Source organism: Manis javanica, chromosome 4 (assembly GCF_040802235.1).
Source record: "Manis javanica isolate MJ-LG chromosome 4, MJ_LKY, whole genome shotgun sequence".
Classification (NCBI taxonomy): domain Eukaryota; kingdom Metazoa; phylum Chordata; class Mammalia; order Pholidota; family Manidae; genus Manis; species Manis javanica.
Window position 1 is genome coordinate 139,091,825 of NC_133159.1, and position 21,695 is coordinate 139,113,519.

The 21,695-nt window shown below is 43.6% G+C and overlaps 1 protein-coding gene and 1 long non-coding RNA gene across 7 annotated transcripts in view; both read right to left on the reverse strand.

Annotated features, from left to right (window-relative positions):
- NF1 (neurofibromin 1) overlaps positions 1-2,606 on the reverse strand; it is a 274,044-nt gene extending 271,438 nt beyond the window's left edge. For 3 of the 6 annotated variants that reach the window (XM_073235127.1, XM_073235128.1, XM_073235126.1), the window contains exon 1: positions 2,221-2,605. In XM_073235127.1, the coding sequence (XP_073091228.1) occupies positions 2,221-2,280 (60 nt within the window). In that variant the 5' untranslated portion in view covers positions 2,281-2,605. Of the gene's footprint in view, positions 1-2,220 lie in introns of all 6 variants that reach the window. The other 3 variants (XM_037003978.2, XM_037003977.2, XM_073235129.1) reach the window with 2 other exon arrangements.
- A 1,105-nt stretch (positions 2,607-3,711) lies between these two features.
- The window catches only part of LOC140848755 (uncharacterized), a 33,378-nt gene continuing 15,394 nt past the window's right edge, over positions 3,712-21,695 (reverse strand). The window contains exon 2 of the long non-coding RNA XR_012129872.1: positions 3,712-3,965. This is a non-coding gene — a long non-coding RNA (uncharacterized lncRNA). The remainder of the gene's footprint in view (positions 3,966-21,695) is intronic.

Genomic DNA, 21,695 nt, shown 5'->3' on the forward strand with positions numbered 1-21,695 from the left:
GGTCTGCGACATGACCTTGGAACGTCATTTAGTCTCTGTGCACCTCAGTTTTCTTACTTTTCAACCTCAAAGTAAACTTTAATTTTAATAATGCATTTATTACTTCTATAATAAATTAATGTATAGAAGTACCTTATGTTAAACATTGAAAACCCTTACACTTTGGCATCGCAAAGTCGACAGGCTTTTACCCTTTTAAGAGGAAAAATGTGAGGAATAATTTGTCCTGTGTCTCTCTCTTAATTAACATATAAAATGCTTCTGCTTAAAACTCTTATGTCCTTAATTTTTAACAGATGGTGCTAAGTTTGATTCCACAATATTCATAACAAAGCAAACAACAAAGCCTAAGCTCTTTTAACACCGGGGATAAAAAGAAGGAAACATTTACTTGCATTACTGGGCATATTATCAAAATCATTCCTCTTTTAAAATTAAGAAAATTCTTTTTCATATGGGGCAGATAAGTCTAGATATCAACAGGTAAGAATGAAGGAATAAAGTTTAAAGATTAATTGGAAAAAATTTCATAATTAAAAAAATTTGGTAACAACAATTATGGTGTGAATCCTTCAAATTCCTACATTCTGCTTCTGCTGTCCACAAGGTTCAGCTTTGGGGTTCTTCTGTGTGCCTTTGAAATCCTTTTTTTAAATTATTCCGAGAAAGTCTTTTCTATCAAGTATTAAATCTAATCATCTACCACTAATACAAATGCAGTAACATTTTACTTCCTCAGATAGATTAGTAGATGGCTTGGATGCTTTTTCTGGAAGTAGAAGAATGGTTGAAACAACTTCAAGTTTCTGACAGCTTTGTAGTTTCTTTTCAAATTCCCTCTCAATTCCTCTGCCTATTCCCAAATATCTTTCAGGTAGGTCAGAAACACTGTGAATCCTGTAAGGAAATGTTTATGGATCAAATAAAAGCAGATCCCTCCCCTGGCCCAGCTTATGAATATGTCCAGTAAACAAAGTAGAAGGACTCAATCTTAAACAGTTCCCTCATCAGAGAAAGCCCTTGGTAAAAGTGCCAACTGCCAAAAGCACCCTCTTTAAAGCATTCCCAACTACCTACTGCAACACAAAGTTAAGCAAATTCCCACTGACAAAGGGCTACGGTTACATTCATTCTGATTAGCCTCAGGATTTAGTGTGTGAAGCTCAGGGAATAAAAAGGCACCTTCCCAAGCTACAAAACTTTCTTTTTTTTTCCATCCCAGATATTCTCAATGAAAGTTCTCTTGTCAACCAAGAGGTGAGAGTTAAAAACAACAAAACTAGCAGAATTATTGGCTCCAGGACCACATCCCAGCTGTCCCTGCTCTCTGTTGTCAGTGGCTCAGATGCAGTTTCCCACTTTCCTTTCAGCCTTCTCCCCTTATCCCCAAGAATTCTCACTCAAGAAGACTATTTCTATTCTCAGACCTCTGGCAAAATACAGGGATGAACTGCAATTATCAAGGAAGGAAACAAGGGGAAAATATTTCAGAAGCAGAAAGGAACAAGAACCATGGTTTCCACTGCAAACGGCAATGTAAAAAGCCAGTCCTGTGTCATCAGGACAAAATCAGCATACGAGGGGCTGCCCGTGAGGGGCATCAAAAAGATGTGCAGTGTGTACACTTGGAGCTCTCCGAGCTGGCTAAAACGATGGAGCAGAAAGTAAGAAAACCTGTGCTTTCCCGGCTCTCTTGTACTCTTCCCCGTCCAAGAGAGGAAGCTAAAGAAACTGGGGGAGGGGCGGGATGTTATCGTATTAGGGGTATACTAGACGGGCCTTAGGGTTCCTTCAGTTACTCACCCCAGTTAGGAAGTCCACTGAGGGGAAGAGGAAACCCCTAAATGCTACCCACCTCCGTTCAAAAAAAAAGAAAAGTAAGGGGGATAGGATTAAATCCAGATGGAGAGCCCCAGAAAGCGCCCCCAGGTCACTCACTCCTATTAACAAGCGGAAGGGCTGGAATAATGGGGATGGAGGGTCGGAGGGGTGGTCAGGGAGAAGGCCCCACCCCCCGACTTTAGGTGGGAAGGGGAGCCCGAGCTACCGGCCGTCCCTCTCCTTCCCCGCACCTCCCCCTAGGCCACCCCGGCTTATGCCCCCTTCCTGTCCTCCGGAGCCTGAGGCTGCCGCGGGGGAGGCGGCCGCTCCTTCTCCCCTCACCCGCCCCGTCCCCACCCCCACTCCGCTCCCACCTCCCGCCCGCCACGGGCCCGTTACCTGCTCATCGAAGCGGCTGACCACGGCCTGGACCCATTCCACCGGCCTGTGCGCAGCCATGTCCTCCCCGCGGCCGGGGGACGGCGGAGGGACTGGTCGGCCGGCGCCCGGGCCGGGAAGAGGGCGGGGAGCGGGGGCTGAGGTGAGGGAGGAGGCGAGGAGAGGGTCTGAGGAGTGCAGGCTCCGAACGTTCCCACGGGTGTGGAGATGAGGGGCCTGCGCCGAGCCGGGAACGGGAGAGGGGAAGGGGGCGTTGGCAAGGAGGCTGGGGGGAGGGGGTCGGGGAGGGGGATCCGGGGAGGGGAGGGGGCCTCTTGGTCGTCCTCCCCACTAGCGCCGTCTCCCCACAGCCATCACAGCCCGAGACGCCGCCATGACACCCCACCGGAAGTGGGATCCTTTCCACGGCCCGGGGAGAGGGAGCGCGAGCGAGCTAGAGATTGAGAGCGCGGCTGGGAAAGGGGAGGGGGAGCGAGAGGGAAGGGGGCCTCCGCGCATGCGCCCGCGCCGGCTGGTTTCATTAATGAAAAAGCAAGTTATCTTGGGGGTGACGTCACCTAACTCCTCTGGGCCCTGAGGCGCGCGTCCCTCGTCGCCGCTGGGCTCACCTAGACTCTGCCTCTGGGTTCATCCGACGAGAGTCGAGCTGACCCGGGAGCATTCCCTCCCATCCCCACGGCCACATAAGGCTCCCGCCCCCGCAGGCCTCTGGATTTGGATTGCTCCCCGGATTGGAAGTTAGGGCGCCCTGGAGCTACCGTTTCTCCCGGCGCGCCCAACTCTGCTGCTGCTCTGGGGAGTTTGTGCAGTGTCTCTCTGCATTAAACTCTTAGACACAGCTTCAGGTGTCCAGGGCCTTTGTAGCTCCTTTGGACGGCTGAGAAAACAGAAAAATTAAGGCCGAAGAGAGATTCAGTGCTAGACCCAAAGGCAGTCAATTTATTCAGACTACGGAATCCCATTCCAGACTTCCTCTGCTGAACTGATAGGCGCCCAAGTTAAAACTTTTGTACAATTGATAGAAGTTTCACCGTCCTCAAAAATTCAAGTGTCTCGCATACACTTTTGACTCAACACATTCATCGTTCCATTTAAATCTTTCATTGAGGAGCCTTTCCAACTGGTTTCATTACTCTCGTCTAACTGATGAGGCTAGGTCACAGTTCTAAGATTTGCCTGAAGTCGCAGATTTGGTAGGTGGCAGAGTCAGACCATGGCTCTCTTGAAACAAGTGTTCCCTTGCCCCTAATAGCAGAGTTGAAATGATTTCTGGTGAAATTGGTCACGAAATTGGTTTTACAGGAAGAGGTTACATCAAAACAATGGATGATCTATCTCCATTTGACATGACTTTTGCAATGGGTTGTCCTTACGTTTATCATCCTTAATGCACTTTACTTAGACTAATGTTAAAATGAGTTTATACATTCTAAGCACATACTCATTAACAGCCAGTTAGGCCACAAAAAAGGATATTAACTGGGTGACAAGGCAGATCAAAACTAGAATTTTAATTTACCCCCAAAAATCCACAATGTCAAAAACCTATGTACAGAGAGAGATATCTGTGAGAGAAGTTTCCAATCTCTGCCAGCTGGTGAGTGTCCAAAATACATATTAAATTAATTAATATTTCATCCTACTAGAATTGAGGACAGGGTCTGGGTAGTTCTCTAGTCCATTCTTTAAGGCTGCAACATAAATACAGCTAGTGTCTTGAAATGATGTTGGAAAAGATGGTGACACTGTTGAAGAAAAAAAATGAATATTACCTGAATGTCCATCCTTCCCCCACTAGAACCCCTGAAAGAGCTCCCACCCATACCCCCAGAGAGTATCCCAATGCCTCTATTTCCCCACTAGCCTTCCAGACCTTTCCCTTTCTCATACTTCCTCTGAAAGTTCCTAATTACTTTCTTGTTGCCATGCCTCCTTGCCTGTTACCCTCATCTTCTTTGCTAGCCTGCATGCAACTGCCTAAACCCTCAGTTCCCTTGCCTCCAGCAGCATTCCATTGCTGAGAGCCCTCCATATGTCTCTTTCCTTTTCTCTGGTTCTCCTGATTTCCCATTCCTCTTTAACTCTAAGGTATGACATGCAAACTTCAGGCCTTGGCCCTCTTCTCTCCTTGTTTTACTCAGGTTCTAGCTGGCATTAATTCATTAATTCATCCTAGTCTGTACTTCCTGTCCTGTTACGCCCCCCACCTCCCACCCTGACTCTATGCCAAACCTCTAATTACACTTGGAGGTCTAGACTTCACTCCAGCTTCTTCAATTAAATTCATTAGTTTCCACCGAACCAATATTGTGTCCAAACCCCTATTATATATACCATGCACTGTGTTAGGCAGTGCTTAGTATAGGAGGTAATGCAAAGAAGGTAATGCACAGAGACTGGTGAACTAAGGAACACATTCCCCCATTTAAATGGGCAACTGTCACTCAACTCCACTCAATTACTGCCATGGGGAAATGTTGACACAATGTTGCTAGATCTTCTGGTTACTCAAGAGAAGCTGGAGATCTGAATTTACCTATAAACTCTTCCAATTTTTACATAGTGGCAGCCAATTCACATTTTTTAAAACACTGTACAGCCAAACAAAATACGTCTGCTATCTGAATTTAACCCGAGGGGCACCAGTTTGACTAGCTCTGGTCTAGAGGAAAGACATGAGCTTCAGAGTAGAGTAAAATTAGATGTGTGTCCTAACAACCCCCATTCTGCACTGTCCAACACAACAGGGGATTCAGGGAAACTACCAGTTTTTGGTATGGTTTTAAACACTTCTCACCCATTTGTCTTCTGTTTTGTGGTCACACAACCATCTCTGCCAACTTTTTCTTCAAGTGTCTTGTTCCAGTAGCATTCTCTCCACTCTGCCCACTCCCCCAGCATACCAAGAAGCTCTCAGCTCCTCAGGACTGAGGCACCCATTTCCCCAGCTGCTGGGAGTGTTAGTGGCCAACAGCTCTCCACTGAATCCCTTTCTAGGCACTTCCCCCAACAAGAGAGCTCCTTCAAGCCAGATTGCATGAGCCCCAGGAGAACCTGCACAAATGACTGGTAAATGCAGGCCTCAGAGTGGGCCACCCTGAAGGGTTCTCCTATGCCAGAGCCCCCTTACTGGATCAGCTCCCAAGGGGTCAGGGGAGGCCTTCACTGTGATTGCATTTAGTTCCACTTCTCTTTCTGCTCAATCCTACACCTTTTGCTCCTGCACAGTGTTGATCCCAAAGGTATTACCTAATAAACTTCCTGCTTGCAAATCTCCATCTCAGAGTTGGTTTTCCAGAAAATCTGAACTAAGCCAATTAGTCCCATGAGTGTGGTCTGATCCAGTGGAGCTGAATCATCCCCTGGCCAGCTGACAGTGAGGCCCCCAGGTGAAGCCCCGATAGGTCCTGGCATGCTGTAGCTGTACACAGTTACAACTGTCAGCAGTGGTGATGACATGGGACAGATGGGAGGTAATACTGTTACAAGAATGCACTGGTAGATGCAATCTACCAGGCATTTTGAAAATATGGGGGAAATAACAATTTAAGAACCTTGGGATTGTGCATCTTTTGATGAAGTAATCTATGCTCTGGAGAAAAAAATGAAAATTTGAGGGTGATTCACCACCAATTAGAGGCTAAGGATGAAGTGGTATATAAATGGGGAGGAGAACTCAAATAGCTGAGGATCTGGTCCAGGACTTAATTATAAGAGTAGTAGAACTGCAAAATGGTTGAATTCTCAGCTCTGGCAAGTCTTTTATGCCAAGGTAAGAGCCATGGTTGGGAAGAAGTGGGATCCTGACACTTTGGACACCTTGGGGTACCTGGATCAATGCACTTGAAAAGCTTGAAACCTCACATCACTCTAGACAGTCTGGATTTGTAGAAGTGCCCCACCTCCCTTGCTTGAAAGTATCTACCTTACAAGGTAACACACACCCTCAGAATCAATCAGCATCTTTCCTTCTATCAGACTAATAACTAAATAACCTGAAGAAATGCTAACCCTGCCAAAGGAGGAGAGGCACTATATCCTAAAGGCGCTAAAGGACCTAGCTAATGTGCATATACCTACCTGCCAAAGTGGGAGCATATGTACAGGATTGGGTTGCCAAGGTGCTGAATTGGAGAGAGAGGGACTAGGAGAGCATAACAGTAGACAAAGTGGAGTTTATTGGTATGAGATGTTCCTGTACTACAGTATTTACATCCTGGCAAGGACCCCAGGAGATAGTGCTAACAGCTGGATGCTAGGATGGCTGCAGGAAGCTTGGAGAAAGCAATAGCTCACACTAGGCAAAATAGAGAGGCCAGAGCCATCAAGGCAGACAATAGAAAAAGGGAGTAAAAGACTCAGAGAAGTGTGGGTGCTAGAGTGGCTACACTATGGACATCCCACCAGCTGACTGTGTTCTGCCATTTATGACAGCACTAAGGAATGCACCAGTAAAGGGACATCACCATCACTGAAGTTCAGTGGCAGCTCCCTTCTGTAGCCCAGGGCTGATAGCAGACAGTATTGTTACAGAGCTAGGCTCCCTGATAGCAATAGGCCTGATAGGATCTTGAAGAAACAGAGAGCAGATGGTACTGCTTAACGAGCAGAAGCAAGATTAAGCATTGTTATGAGTGGCAAGATTAGAGTGACAACCTAGGGGACTTGACCCACAGAGAGCTATGGAGATAGTTAGTAGAACACTGTGTACCTTGAAGAAACTGACATGGGCAGCCAACAGGGTTCAATGCTTGCACCTTTTAAAACTCAAGGAGGGATGAGAGGAGGCTGAGGGAACCTATCCCAGTAAAAAGCCGCAGTCCTTTGCCTGGTATCTGGACCTTGGCCAATTTTCAGCCCCAGAACCTAATGACTAAAGGAGACTGTGTTCCTGGTGAGTATATATAATAATGAGTCCTCTGGTCCTTCCTGAATGTATGCTTAGAATAGACATACTTGGTAGTTGGCAGAAGCCCCACATTAGTTCCTTGGCCTGTGGAGTAAGTGTTGTTATAGTGGAAAAGGCCAAGTGGAAGCTTCTGAAACTGCCCACTCCCTACCAACCTAGCCAAGATTCTACATTTTAAAAAACTTTTATCCCCTAGGAGCATGGAAGATAATCAAGTTCATGTACAGAGTGGCCACTGTGGCAGGTATGGGGACTATGTATGGGCCCATGCTTTGGGGCTGCTACTCACCAAAGCTGATTTAGCTGCAGATGCCACCAGGTGCCCAACCTGCCAGCAACAGAGACCAAAACTAAGTCCCTAGTACGACACCATCCCTCCAATAAACCAACCAGCCCATTGATGGAAAATGGACTTCTTCCACCCTTGGAAGGAACAATCATTCATCTTGACTGGAATAGACACACATTCTGGGTATGCATTTTCTTGCCCACAGTGTTTTTTGTTTGTTTTTTGTTTTTTAGCCAGCACCACTGACTAAAGGCCTACAGAAAGTGTGGCCCACAAACATAGGATCCTATATAACATAGCATAAGACTAAAGTAACTTTTACAGCAGAAGAGTTATACACAGCGTTCAGTACATGACTGTGATAGCTATTGGTCCTGCAGCATACCACACTAACCAGAAACTCCTGGCCCAGTAGGATGATGGCGTGGCTGTTTGAAGGTACAACTGAGGCCAGCTTAGAAATGATACACTGAGAGGATGGGGTACCATCTACCAGGATGAAGAATACACCCTACCCAATGACTATTATGTGCTATATGTCCCCAGTGGCAGAATTCATGGATCTGGGAGCTGAGGGGTAGAAGGAGTGACCCTGCTTAACATCATCTCCAATAATCTTCTTGAGGAATTTGTGCTTCCCATCTCCACAACTCTGAGCTCTGCAGGTCTAGAGATTCTGGTTCCCAAAGGGGAATATTTCCATCAGGGAACACAGCAATAGTCCCATTAAACATTAAGCTGTGGCTACCTCCCAGTCACTTTGGGCTGTTTGTACCAATACACCAGCAGGCAAGGAACAGAGTCACTACCTCCACAGGGATAATTGACACTGTTCATCAGGAAGAGATAGAGCTGCTATTGCACAACAGGAGGCAGAGAAGATTATGTTTGGTGATCCACTGGGGCATCTCTTGTTACTCCCTTGTTCGGGTATGATGATAAATGAACAAGTGCAGCAGCCACACCTGAAAAGGGTGTGGTGACTAGGGACTTAGACTCTGCAGGGATGCGGATCTGGGACATCTTGCCATGAAAGCCACTGAGAGTAGCCGAGATTGTTTAAGATCAGAAGAATCTAGAAAGGGTAGAGAAGGGAGATGATTAATTAAAGTCTGAAGACCAATGATGGTGACACTAGTGGGGGCTAAAATTCATCCTACTAACCTTACTCTTGTAAGTTTCCCCAGGAAAAGAGACCAACAAAAATCTTGTGGAAACTAACTATTCCCAGAACTTATTATATGAAGAAAATGACCTGAGCAGTATCAGGGTTAGACAATAGTGGATGCCATGGTGTCTACTTCAGGATGGAAGCCCTTATTCCCCGCCCCCACCTCTGCTGCTAGAAGTATTAGTAGCTGAAGGGTGACTGAGACCCTCTTCAGGAACTGCCATCAGTTGAAGAGAACCACTTTGCTCAAGGTCATACCTGTGTCCCACAAGAGCCTACCTGCAGTCTAGGAAATCCCACTTATGCAGGGTTCTAAAGGCCTGGCCCCTTTGCCTCAAGGGAGAACTACTCTGAAGGGCCTTCCCAGCTCCAAATATCCTTATGGGATTGGCTGAAGCCTTTGTTGCAGCTATGTCTTAGTTTAACTTCTCCTGTCAGTGCTGCTTCCTTGATCCCCAACAGGTATTAATCCTGAAGGCACTTCGCAATGAACTTCTGTCTCCGTGTCTCCATCTCAGTTAGTTTCCACCTAAGACATCTGGATTGTAATGACAGCACTACCTCTCACTAGCTATGAAGCCTTGGGAAATTAGTTCACCACACTAAGCCTCACTTTCCACATCTGTAAGTGGGACAATATTAAAGTACCTCTTCATAGCTGTCATGAGACTTAAGCAAAATAATACAAGGGGCATGGCACAGTGCCTGGCATCTAGTAGGTGTTACCAGTTGGGGAGAGAAATACCAGTAAAACTGGAATAGGAAAGATTCCACTTGACTCCTGAAAGGAGAAGGAGAATAGCAGTAGAAAGGACAAGGAGAATCTGCTGTGCACACATGTGTTAGAGGGGGTTCAGGGAGCATTTAGGTGAAGAGAAATACAGCACACTGCCAATTGGCTAGCATCACTCTTTCCTTCCTGATTTTGTTCTAAGGAAACAATATGCCCATTAAAAAAATAAATAAACAAACAAAAGTCCTTACCTTTCCAGACTCTCTTTCTGCTAAAGAGCCAACTGGCCCAATTCTGCCAATGAGATATAAGCAAAACTCTACTGGGTGAAGTTTCCAAAACACTATTGTTTTCCTGATTTAAAAAAGAAAAAAAGACTCAGCTGGCATGCATGAAGCTTTTGTCATTTGCTTTCATTTTTCTCCTTTTTCATGCTGAGAATACAGATTCAAAGCCTGGAGATGAAGCAGCCACTTTGCAGAAGATGGTAACTAAGGAAGCCTGTGTCCCTGACACTTCCTCAAGCAGTGTTGCTGGCCCTGGAGTCCTGGTTGCATAAGGAAGATGAAACCTCCATTTTGTAACATATGTATGGACAGGTTTCAGTTACATGCAGCTGAATGTAAACCTAACTGATACCAGTGGGTAGTAAGAATTGGAAAGAGACGGCATAAGCAGCTACTGAATGGAAACCTAGAGGAATGGCAAGAGGTGACTTTCAGGGGTGTTACTGTGCATTGTAAATTGACCAATGTACATAGGAATTACCTTTGTTTTTGGTTGCTAGGTTCTTTTGCTGAATGCACTGCCACCCCAAAACTGGGCTTCGTGAGGTCTAGGACTTATTTGGGTTATTTATCATTAAATAAATATGTCATCATAAGTAGCAGTAGTACCCTTAGAACTATTATAACAAAGCACTGTAATAGGAACATTGCAGGGGGTCCTCTAAGAGAAATGAGAGCTAGAAATGGACTCTACCATGCCTTCACTCTTTTCATCTGAGCCTGAAATTATTTTTCTTCTTTCTATCCTTTAAAGCCCACCTTAGCCAGACAAAGACCAATGCTATATGGTATCACTTATACATGGAATCTAAAATAAAAAAGTTGAACTCCTAGAAACAGATTTAAATTGCTCAAAAAGTACAAACTCTTAGTTTTAAGATGAATGAGTTCTGAGGATCTAAGTTACAGCATGGTGACTATAATTAATAATACTGTATTACACACTTGGAATTTACCAAGAGAGTAGATCTTAAGTGCCCTCACCAAAATAAATAATAAATAGATAAGTAATTGTGAGGTGATAATGTGTTACTTAACTTGATTATGGTAATCATTTCACAGTGTATATGTGTATCAAATCATCCCATTGTATACTTTAAATATATTGCAATTGTATTTGTTAATTAAACCTCAATGAAGCTGGGGCAGGGGGAGGAAGCCTGCATTGTCCTTCCACAGCTGCACTTGCCCTGGCCAAACCAATCCTCACACCCAGACCTTTAAAGCACTCATAGTTATCTTATCTTCCTCTCACATGTGCTAGGCCTCTAGCTCCTAGCAATACCAGCCACAGGAGAATCGTAATAAATTTATTTTGTATGACTAATCAAAGTGGAACAGCTAGAAACAATTAATTACTGGCTCATGTTACCAACTGCCAAGATAACAAAAGCTGCTATGAAGATTCATCCTATGTGAGTATTCTGGTCTAGTCAGTAAGGTGAGTTATAAACAGCTAAGAAAGAAATGTTTTTCCTTCAGTCTTTGATGATATAGGTAGTCTCTCAAACTTTAGTTTCAAACTTATAGTCAATTGATTGTTAACAAGGAATCCAGGACAACTCAATGAGAAAAAATAGTCCTTTCAACAAATGGTGGTGGGACAACTGGATGTCCATACGCAAATGAGTAAAGTTGGACCCCTATCTCATCTCACACCATATACAAAAATTAACTCAAAATGGATCAAAGATCCAAATGTAAGAGCTAAAGCTCTGTAACTCCTAGAGTAAAACAAAAGAGTGAATCCCCATGACTTTGGACTAGGCAATGGTTTCTTAGATGTGATACTAAAGGAAGGCACTGAAGGGAAAAAAATAGATTAATTGGACTTCATTAAAAAAAAAAAACTTTTGTGCTTCTAAGGATTCCATCAAGAAAGTAAAAAAACTACTCAAAGAATAAGAAAATACTTGTAAGTCATGTCTGATAAGGGATTTGTATCTAGATTATACAAAGAACCCTCACAATTCAAGAATAGCAAAACAAACCAACCAATAAAAAACAGGCAAAGGATATGAATAGATGCTTCTCCAAAGAAGATACACCAAGGGCCAATATGCACTAGAAAAGATGCCCACCATCTTTCAAGCCATCAGAGAAATGGAAATCATAACCAAAATGAAGTATCACTTCATAGCTATTAGGATGGCTGTCATGCAAAAGACAAGCAAAAATGTTGCCAAAGATGTGGAGAAATTGAAACTCTTATACACTCCTGGTGGAAATGCAAAATAGTGCAGCCATTTTGGAAGACATTATGGCAGCTCTTCAATGGATTAAACATGGAGCTATCATCTGACCCAGCAATTCCACCCCTAGGTATGTATCCAAGAGAAATGAAAATAACATGTGCACACAGATTTGTGCATAAATATTTACAGCACATTTATTCACAATAACCAAAAAGTAGAAACAACTCAAAGATCCACAAACTGATGAATGGAATGACAGTGTGGTATAGCCATACAACAGAATATTATTTAGTCATAAAAAGGAATGAAGTACTGAAACCTGCTATGACACAGCTGAGCCTTGAAAACATGCTAAGTGAAAGCAGCCTCCAAATATGACATATCGTTTAGATGAAGTGTCCGTAAAAGGCAAATGCAGAGAGATAATGAAATGAATTAGTGATTGCTTCAGGATAGGCAGTTAGGGAGAAATGAGGAATGACTGCTGATTGGTGTGAGGTTTCATTTTGAGGTGATAAAAAAATTCTAAAATCTATTGTGGTGATAGAGGCACAACTCTGTGAATACAGTAAAAACCATTGAATTGTAAACTTTAAGCAGGTAAATTGAACCAGATTGAATTATATCTCAACAAAGCTGTCAATTTTTTTTTAAGTAACTCTCTATTGTTCTGACAGGCAATATGAGAAAGGGACAAATCCCACTGTACATTACAATGAGAACTAGGGACATCAATGGAAAGAGGAAGGACCTTGTTAATGAAGTTTTCTCCTTAATTAAGGACTACTCAGGAGATACTCTTGCACCTCATCTAACAAGTTCTGAAGTTACTGACACAACCACATCTGCTGTAGCTCACATTGGAGGGAATAGCAAAAGGTATCTGAATACAGATGTCCCACACTGTGGGACAACAGCAGGGCTGGCGAGCCAGAGGCCCTCTCCCAACTCCTCCCACCTCTACCTGGTCTGCAGGATGTGTGTGTCCAAGCATGGCTGACCTCAGGAATTGTCTGGAGAGAGAAGGGGGATGGAGTAGATCCTTCCCAGTGGTTTTCAGTGAAGTGAAAAGGTCTCCCAAGAGTCTTGTAGAAGATGCTTAAGAAATGGGATACTCGGGGCTGGGCCTCAGGAGAATCCGACACCCCCACCCTGTGAAGGCCAAACCCTCTGCTATTTTTCCCTTGTGGTTCTGGGAGATCAAATTCCCCAGGAGCTTTCACCTGTTCTCTGCTAAATGTCAGTACCCTTTCCAATTGCTCCAACATACCAGTAAAGAGACTTGTTTCTGTCTGCACTGTCCCTTTACTGGTATGTGTTGGTTGTGGCGAAGGGGAAGGAGACATGCCCCCTCTCCAGCTCCAGAAGAAAAGACTAGACTTTTCTATTAACACCTGCAACACGCCTCGAATTGGAGTTAGTGGACCGTGGAGAAAATCGTAGTCCTCAGCAGAGCTGGGAGCAGTGGGAAACAAGCTTGTGCTGGATGGTGGACATCTCAAGATATGTAAGGCCAAGCTTTCCATTTATTCCTACGTGCTAGAAGAAGCTGACTACTGGAAGGTTTACTTTATATCTCTATTTTACATTTACAAAAAAACGTAAAACATGTCTACAGAGCAGCCAGAAGGCCAGGTTGGCTGGAGTAAAGGCCTAGTCTAAGAGAGCAGGAGAAACAAAGCTACACATAGGACCTGTCTGGTCAAAGCACCAGAGGCCTGGCTGAGAAATTGGAACTCAATTTCCCCAATGTACAATGAATGATTGTTATCCAAGTACAAAGCCACTATGTCCTTAACCTTGATTCTCAGAAAAGAATACACTTTTTATCATCTGTAGAAGCCTAAGACAAGCTTCATCTTTGGCATTAGAAGGCACCTGACAATTTACCTAAACAGAAGTAAGTGTGCTAGAAAGATACTGGTGGTCACAGAATGGGTGGGGAGACTGTGTGACCAACCCCAGGAAATAGGCAAAACCAATGGAGATGAGTCAGCAGGAAACCCATCCAAAGACATGACACAAGAACATCACTCACGCCCACAGCCGCTAGCCAGTCTGCTCCACAGGCACTGCTGTGGTGCTCCCAAGGGTTCCTGCGTCTCTGCACTGTCACTCCCTCAATAACATGCCAGAGCATCCCACTGGCTGGGCCAGGGGGCAGGACAAGGGACGTCTGGCCCCTCTTAGCTTCCTTAGGCAGGAGCCCTTCCTTCAAGAACTTAATGAAAGTGGAATTCTCGTTAAATAGGGCTGAGATTCCAGTGCTGCACAGGAAAAACAAAACAAACACCAAGTGTTCACAGTTTGGGAACAGCTAAAGAGGGGACTAATTTTTCTATCTTCTTCCAGTTGTAATTCAGAGACATGACAGGTGTTTAAAGGGCATATTTAAGATCCAGACTATTCAATTAGTCTTATACAGTACTTTGGGGAGCAGTATAGGAGAGCGGGTTAAGTATGGCTTGAACTCAGACCAGACCTGGGTTTGAAGGCCAAGTCTGCCGTTTCCTACTTGTGGGCCTGGGGGCAAGCAAATTAGTCTCTCTGAGCCTGTGCTCATCTGTAAAATGGGGTCAGTATAGTATCTGCCTCCCAGCTTTTGGACTTTGAGGTTTAAGTGAGACAGTGCCTGTGAAGATCTTATGAGTGCTTGGCACTTGGGAAACACTCAGTAAGTATCAGCTGTTAATGATCATTGAGTGACCTGACATAAGGTATGAGAAATTAACATGGTCAGTGGGGCCACACATCTTGGGGGCTTTGGCCTCACTTTAAGTCCAAGCAGTTAAAGCCACACAAAAGTAGAGGGATATCCAGATGCCCACTGATAAATACTCATATTTCCCCTCAATTCCTCTTATCATTTAAGGGCATGGGCATGGGCTTTGGGAGTAGAGATTTCAATTTGAATTTAAGCCTGACAGATAATTGCCGGTCACCTCAAGTGAGTTACTTAACTTCCCTAGCCTTCCATTTTTTAATTGCAAAATGGGAATAGAGAGATCTACTTCACAGCAGTGTCGTGAAAAGTAATTATTTAAGGTGCTTAGCACAGTGCCTGGTAGATGAGAAGAGTCCTCCTTATTATTTACTGGTCCTCATGGGCAAGGAGAGAAATAACACCTCCTAAGAAGATTCACTTCCTTCCATAACACTCACCACATACAAGTTTTTCTCTTTGATGTTTTTTAAGTCATCTGGCAGTGATTCTTTGGGCTGCTACAAGAAATTTTGTTAGTCATATTTCCCCACCTCACCCCCCAGTTTTACTGAGATATAATTGACATACAGTTTTATATGTGCTTAAGGTATACTGTATGACTTGACATACATATAATGCAAAGCAAAGGCCACAATAGGTTTAATTAATGTCTTTCTCTCTTACAGTTACAAAAAAAATTTTTTCCCTTGTGATGAGAATTTTTAGATTTTTAAAAATCTTATTGACAGTAAGAAGTCACACTTGTGGAAAATGCTAGTGTTTTTAAATAGATAGCACAGATCACTGCCAGCGTGCCCATCCAAGGGTAAAAGCAGGTCATTTCTCAAAGTATGTGCCTGTGGATAAAATGAGAGTTCCTATGGCAAGGATTCTCATCTGGCCATGGTTGACCAGCTCACTGCACACCTGTGGGCAATACAGGGCTGTTGACTCTATAAAAAGAGCCCTGCCCAGTGCTCTGGGCATAACCCGGAGGCAGGGCTGTAAGGCTGCAGGAGAGCAGAGGCTGGAGTGGTGGCAGCGCCGAGGACAGAGGTCCAGAGGATGGCTGTGTGGGACGGCTCTGCAGAGAGAGGGGCCCAGAGGCAGAGACTGGCTTGCTGCATGCAGTCTTGCTCTGAGTGAATGGGATTCTAGTGACTGACCTGCCACCTGGGATTAAGTTGGGTATAACCCTTTCACCCCAAGAACGTTTTCCTGTCATTTCTTTGGTCACATTGAATCCATACCGAACTTGCCCGGGGCTGAAACCCATTGGCAAGGCAGTGCCACTGAACTTTCATGCAAAGAGATGCTCCTCAGGCAAGGGTGCTGCAGTCACCTAAGTTTGGTAAACATGACTCCATAGAAGGACTTACAAGGTACATCAGTTTATTAGAGGTTCTTATCTGAACTTCTCAGAAGAGGTGCTATAAACGACCACCACCAAAAAAGGAGAAAAAGAACCAGTGCAACCATATCATTCTAACAGCATGAAGGGACAAAACTCTTCATCATGAAACACTAATAACACGCTTCACTAGATGCTGAGATAACCACTTTTAAAGTAAATGGCTCGCTTTTGCTCCCTGTATAGCAGACCTTTACTCCCATAGAGTCCCAAAGTGGTAAGGACAAGTGTGAACGATCTCCATGTATTTCCAAGCAAAGCAAAATTCTCATAGGTATGGTAACTGTATTTTAGAACTAAAAATTGGGACTATTTTAAAGTAGTGGTAGCTTATTAAATTCAGGGCATGATTTTCTGCACAACCCTAGGCACATAGGAGGGGTTCGATCATTGAACTGAGGTTAATTTCTTAGGAAGGTCAGTCTCCAAGTTTATTTTAACCCCTTCATTTTACTTGCCTGTCTCACATGGACACTCTAAGTCTATAGGGGATGAAAGTTTGTATAGTTAACTTACTAAATAATCAAATGCTCCAACATTACATAAAGAGTGATTCTGGGTAATTATGACCAAAATGCTAAAAAAGTGAGAATGAAAATAAACGATCAGAGTGAGAGGAGGAAAGATGTAAGTCATATGGAGGGAAAAGAGCTGAAAAAGAAAAGGGAAAATAGGAAGTGAAGAATCCGCATTATCAATATGATTATCCACTATGTGCTGCAAGCACTATGCTGGGCAGCTTAAAGGCAACACAACAATCCTGTGAGTTAATTGTTATTATCTCTATCTTATAGGTCAGGAGAGTGAGATGTAGAAAGAAAGGTTCACAACAATAAATTAGAACCAAGATTTGACCCTAAACTCTCCAACCACAAAGTCTGTACATTTAACTATGGTGCCAAATTGTCATAAGGTATATAAACGACCTTTATAAGGTAAGATAGTATTTTCTCAAATAAATAGTGTAGTAATTAGAAGTAATGTTCTTGACTCAGGACTAGGAAGCTAATACATTTTTGACATGTTCAGCAATGCATCAGAAAAACATACAGCAACTAGAAACATCTCTTATAAAATGTAAAATTATACTCCACAGATGAGTTATATGCTCAAAAGACTTCAAAGCACTTAAAAATATGCACAACATAGTAATAAATATGGCTGCATTCTACTGAAATTATAAATTTCACCTAAGATTAATACATAAGCTCTAATACACATTGAGTTAAAGGTCATTGAAAGCCCCCTTGGACTTTAGAAAAACTTTTAGGATGCTCGAAGAGGCCAAGTGTGTTTAAAAAGCTGCCCAAAGAAATTTTGTAATTTGCATTCTATTTTTTTCATTATATTCAAAATTATGTCATTTGGTTCAGTCCTACACTTGACACTCAGTTGACAGTCATACTCTGAGAAGCTATATAAGTAAAAATAAGCATCAGGAAATTCCTCAGAGAAAGGCTTTGGCAGGCAGGCAGGTAGAAGACTGTATCCTAATTATGGTGCATGTGTATGTCTGTGTGCAGGCATGTATGCACATAGTTTGCATGTGCACATATCATGAGTGGGTGATTATACGTGTTAGCCTATGCATATGTGTTTTTTTGTGCATGTGCACACTTGTGGGTCCTTGTGTGCATGCATGCATGCACATATGTCCATGTGTTGGGGGACAAAGAGCAATCTCAAATGCTGAGTCCTGAAAGGTGGTAGGAGACTTGGGGAAACACAATTCCCTAACCTCTGTTTAAGGTAGTCCTTATGGGTTAGCCCCTTGAGAGAGGAAGAATTGCAGAAAACTTTCAAAGACATGAACAAGCATGATAAAGACTGGACATGATTAACTCTTACCAAGATGAATGAAAATTTAAACAAAATGCTAAATTTAGGTTAAATCCTTTAGGATGCTGAGAAGGAACAGGCCTGACTCTCTTACATTACTCTGAAAACCAGGGATAACTATTCCTTTGAACCTTTAAGGTGTAATTCTATTTTTAAATCCTTTTTGTAGGTTGGGTTACTCAGAACTAAAGCTTGAGCTGAGGACTTGTGTGCATGTGACTTGTTAGGGAAGGGGTCCCAGGAGAAAGGAGTGGGGGAATCAGAAAGCCAAGGAACCAGGAAGGCTGCCATCCCTCCTGACACTGCAGAGGACTCTGGAAAGTAAGGCTCACTTGAGCCTGTTTCAAGCAAAGACAAGGGATTCATTCGCCCCATGGGTGGACATCTGCTAAGGGCCGTCCCTAGAGGATGAAAACACCTAGACACTCCCAGAACTTTACCCTTGAGGGAAGAGTGGCTCCAGCAGCCAGAAGGCAGGTTCCCACTGTAAACAAAAGCACACTTGAAGAAATGATCAAAAGGACAAAAGATCTGGGAGGATTTGGGTAGGGCACCATATCCCTCCCTCTCTAATGATAAGTCTCCAGGCAGCACCCTCTGCCCTGGGGATATGCAGAAGGCGCTACAGTGAAGAGGGAGTTAACGGCCCAGCAACAAGACCCTGAGGCAATGCTGTAAGAGGAATGGGAAGTTCCTGAAGTCCTATAAAAAAATGACAACGACTTCCAAATTAGGACCTTCTCGTTGATTGCTATTTTCTTGTTATCCCCTCTGGGTTGGGAAGCATCAACACACGTGGGTAAGGGCTGGAGTTACGCAATCATGGTTTTGATTACAGAATCTATCACTTACTAGTCAAGGAGCCCTTTGGCAAGTGCCCTGTCCATTCTGTACCTCAGTTTTCTCATCTGTAAAACAGGGATAATTATACTACCTAACTCAAGGTTGTTAGGAGGAATCAACAAATTATTCATCATAAGAAACTTAAAATGGTGTTCAGTAATGAGGTAAGCATTTTATTAGTGATTGTTAAATAAAAATGATTATCGTTGTCCCTTCCATGGTTTCTAGTAGGAAAAAAAAATCCTGTGGGACTCTCAAAGGGAGTTCTCTGCTTTTTTCTCCAGAAGAGAGAATGGGAGCAGGGTAGAGAGGGAAGAAAATTGTGTTCTCATTAGTCACAGGTGTGGGAAATAGAAAACCAAAGGAAAGCACGAGCAGGCATGTGGCTGTGGATCAGGAGGAGGTGGGTCCAGCACCAGAGTCCAGGAAGAAAAAGAACATGAACTGGGGACTGAACCTGAGAATCCAGAACGTTTTCAGTACGTGAGTAACTCTACTGCACGTGGCCAATTGAGCCTCCACAGAGATGAAGCCTCACAGCAAAGACTATACCATGAATCAAATCACCCATGGTTTGGCCAAAAGCAGTATGTCTGGACCTCGACTACCAGCCAACTACATGAGTGGGTAGAGTCTGAAAAGTGGGTCATGGAGCTGGGTACCTGGAAGTGTGCAGAGCTATATGTGAAACTGAGGTAAGTGGGACCACATGCATTGCTGTATTGCTGGAGATCTCCAGTCCCCAGTGAAGGGTCCCCACCAGTAAGATGGCAAACTTCCGGCTTCTTTTCGGGGTCCTTGGTTCCCGCCGGCGCCACCTGAAGCCCAGTCGCCTCTCGCCCCCCTCCCAATCCCAGCACCTAGCCAACAGCCAACAGCCCCGTAGAAGTGACACCTCAATCAATTCATGCCCCTTCCTATATAACCCAGCACCTTTCCCCATTAAAGCGGAACTCTCTGGTGAATTGCTGCTGTGTGTCACTCCTTTCCTTTCATTGGTGCCGAAACCCGGGAGACGGAACACCCCAACTGGGCCCCGTCTTCCCCCCAACACCAGCAGCAGCTTGCCCTCGTCCTCTTTTTCCAGCGCTGGCTCATCACACTCACCACTCCTCTCTGGCCTTTAGGTAAGTTTTCCCCCCTGGGTGGGCCACTCTTCCCCGAGCTATGGCAGTGCCATTGACCGTGATCGTCCGGCAAGGCCCTGACGCTAGGGGACGAGGAGGGAACGCTCCGCGCCTCAGGCCTTCACGGCTGCGGCGGACCCTCAGGCCCCTCCTCCAAAAGCCATAAACCCCCACCTCAGGCCTGAAACTTTTTTTTTTTTTTGAGAGGGCATCTCTCATATTTATTGATCAAATGGTTGTTAACAACAATAAAATTCTGTATAGGAGACTCAATGCACAATCATTGATCCACTCCAAACCTAATTCTCAACCGTCTCCAATCTTCTGAAACATAACAAACAAGTTCTTACATGGTGAACAAATTCTTACATAGTGAATAAGTTCTTACATGGTGAACAGTACAAGGGCAGTCATCACAGAAACTTTCGGTTTTGATCACGCATTATGAACTACAGACAATCAGGTCAAATATGAATATTCGTTTGATTTTTATACTTGATTTATATGTGAATCCCACATTTCTCCCTTACTATTATTATTATTATTATTACTTTTATTTTTTATTTTTTTATTTTTATTTTATTTTATTTTTTTTTGAGAGGGCATCTCTCATATTTATTGATCACATGGTTGTTAACAACAATAAAATTCAGTATAGGGGGGGTCAATGCTCAATGTATAATCATTAATCCATCTCAAGCCTAATTCTCGTCAGTCTCCAATCTTCTGAAGCATAACGAACAAGTTCTTACATGGTGAACGAATTCTTACATAGTGAATAAATTCTTACATGGTGAACAGTACAAGGGCATTCATCACAGAAACTTTCGGTTTTGATCATGCATTATGACCTATAAACAATCAGGTCAAATATGAATATTCGTTTGATTTTTGTACTTGATTTATATGTTGATCCCACATTTCTCCTATTATTATTATTATTTTTATTTTTAATAAAATGCTGAAGTGGTAGGTAGATGCAAGATAAAGGTAGAAAACATAGTTTAGTGCTGTAAGAGGGCAAATGTAGATGATCAGATGATCAGGTGTGTGCCTATGGACTAAGTATTAATCCGGGCTAGACAAGGGCATCAAGACATCCACGGATGCAGAAGATTTCTCTCAAAGCAGGGGGGGTGAGGTTCTGAGCCTCACCTCTGTTGATCCCCAAATTCTCACCTGATGGCCCCCCTGCGACTGTGCCTGTCTTAGGTTGTTCCTCCCTTGAGGAATCTTACCCGTCTCTGGCTAACCAGTCATCTTCCGGGGCCATACAGGGAAATGTAAAGTTGGTAAGTGAGAGAGAAGCCATATTGTTTGAAAAGGTTAGCTTTTTACTTCTTTGCAGATTTATGCCCTGTGGCTTCTATGCCCAGCACTTGTCTCGAGGTATCTTTACCACCTGGAGGAATTATGATACTCGGTAAATTCGATATGAGGCACGAATTCTATTTAAGGGTTGTAATTAAGAAGGAAGAAGAAAAGCTATAGATGTAGCATATGAAGGAAACATGGGAGGATTGATTATTTCTTTGACATATCTTCTTGTAGAGTACCTTAAGTATGTATAGGTTTTAAACTACTAACTAATTTGCACACACATATTAACATAATAGGAATACGGTGACATAAACAAAGCAAATCTATAATTACCATCCATCTCCAGTGAAGCCAAGAAAACCATTTAGGCACCCTAGGCACTTGTGAAAATTTATCTATGATATGATGGATATTGTCCAACTGTACTTGAACCATCAGACAAATTAAAGCAGCCCATTTCTGGGATCTGTTCACATCCCATATGTTCTTTTAACCATAGATAGTCTATAGTCATGAGATTTTGGAGTGCTACAACTTGCACCCCTCCCAACTCCTGGTTGAGTTCCAACAGTACAGATCCGGTCAAATTCGTTGTCTCACTGTATGCACATGCCAGCCTAGACATCTCCCTCCTCATTCCTATGGCA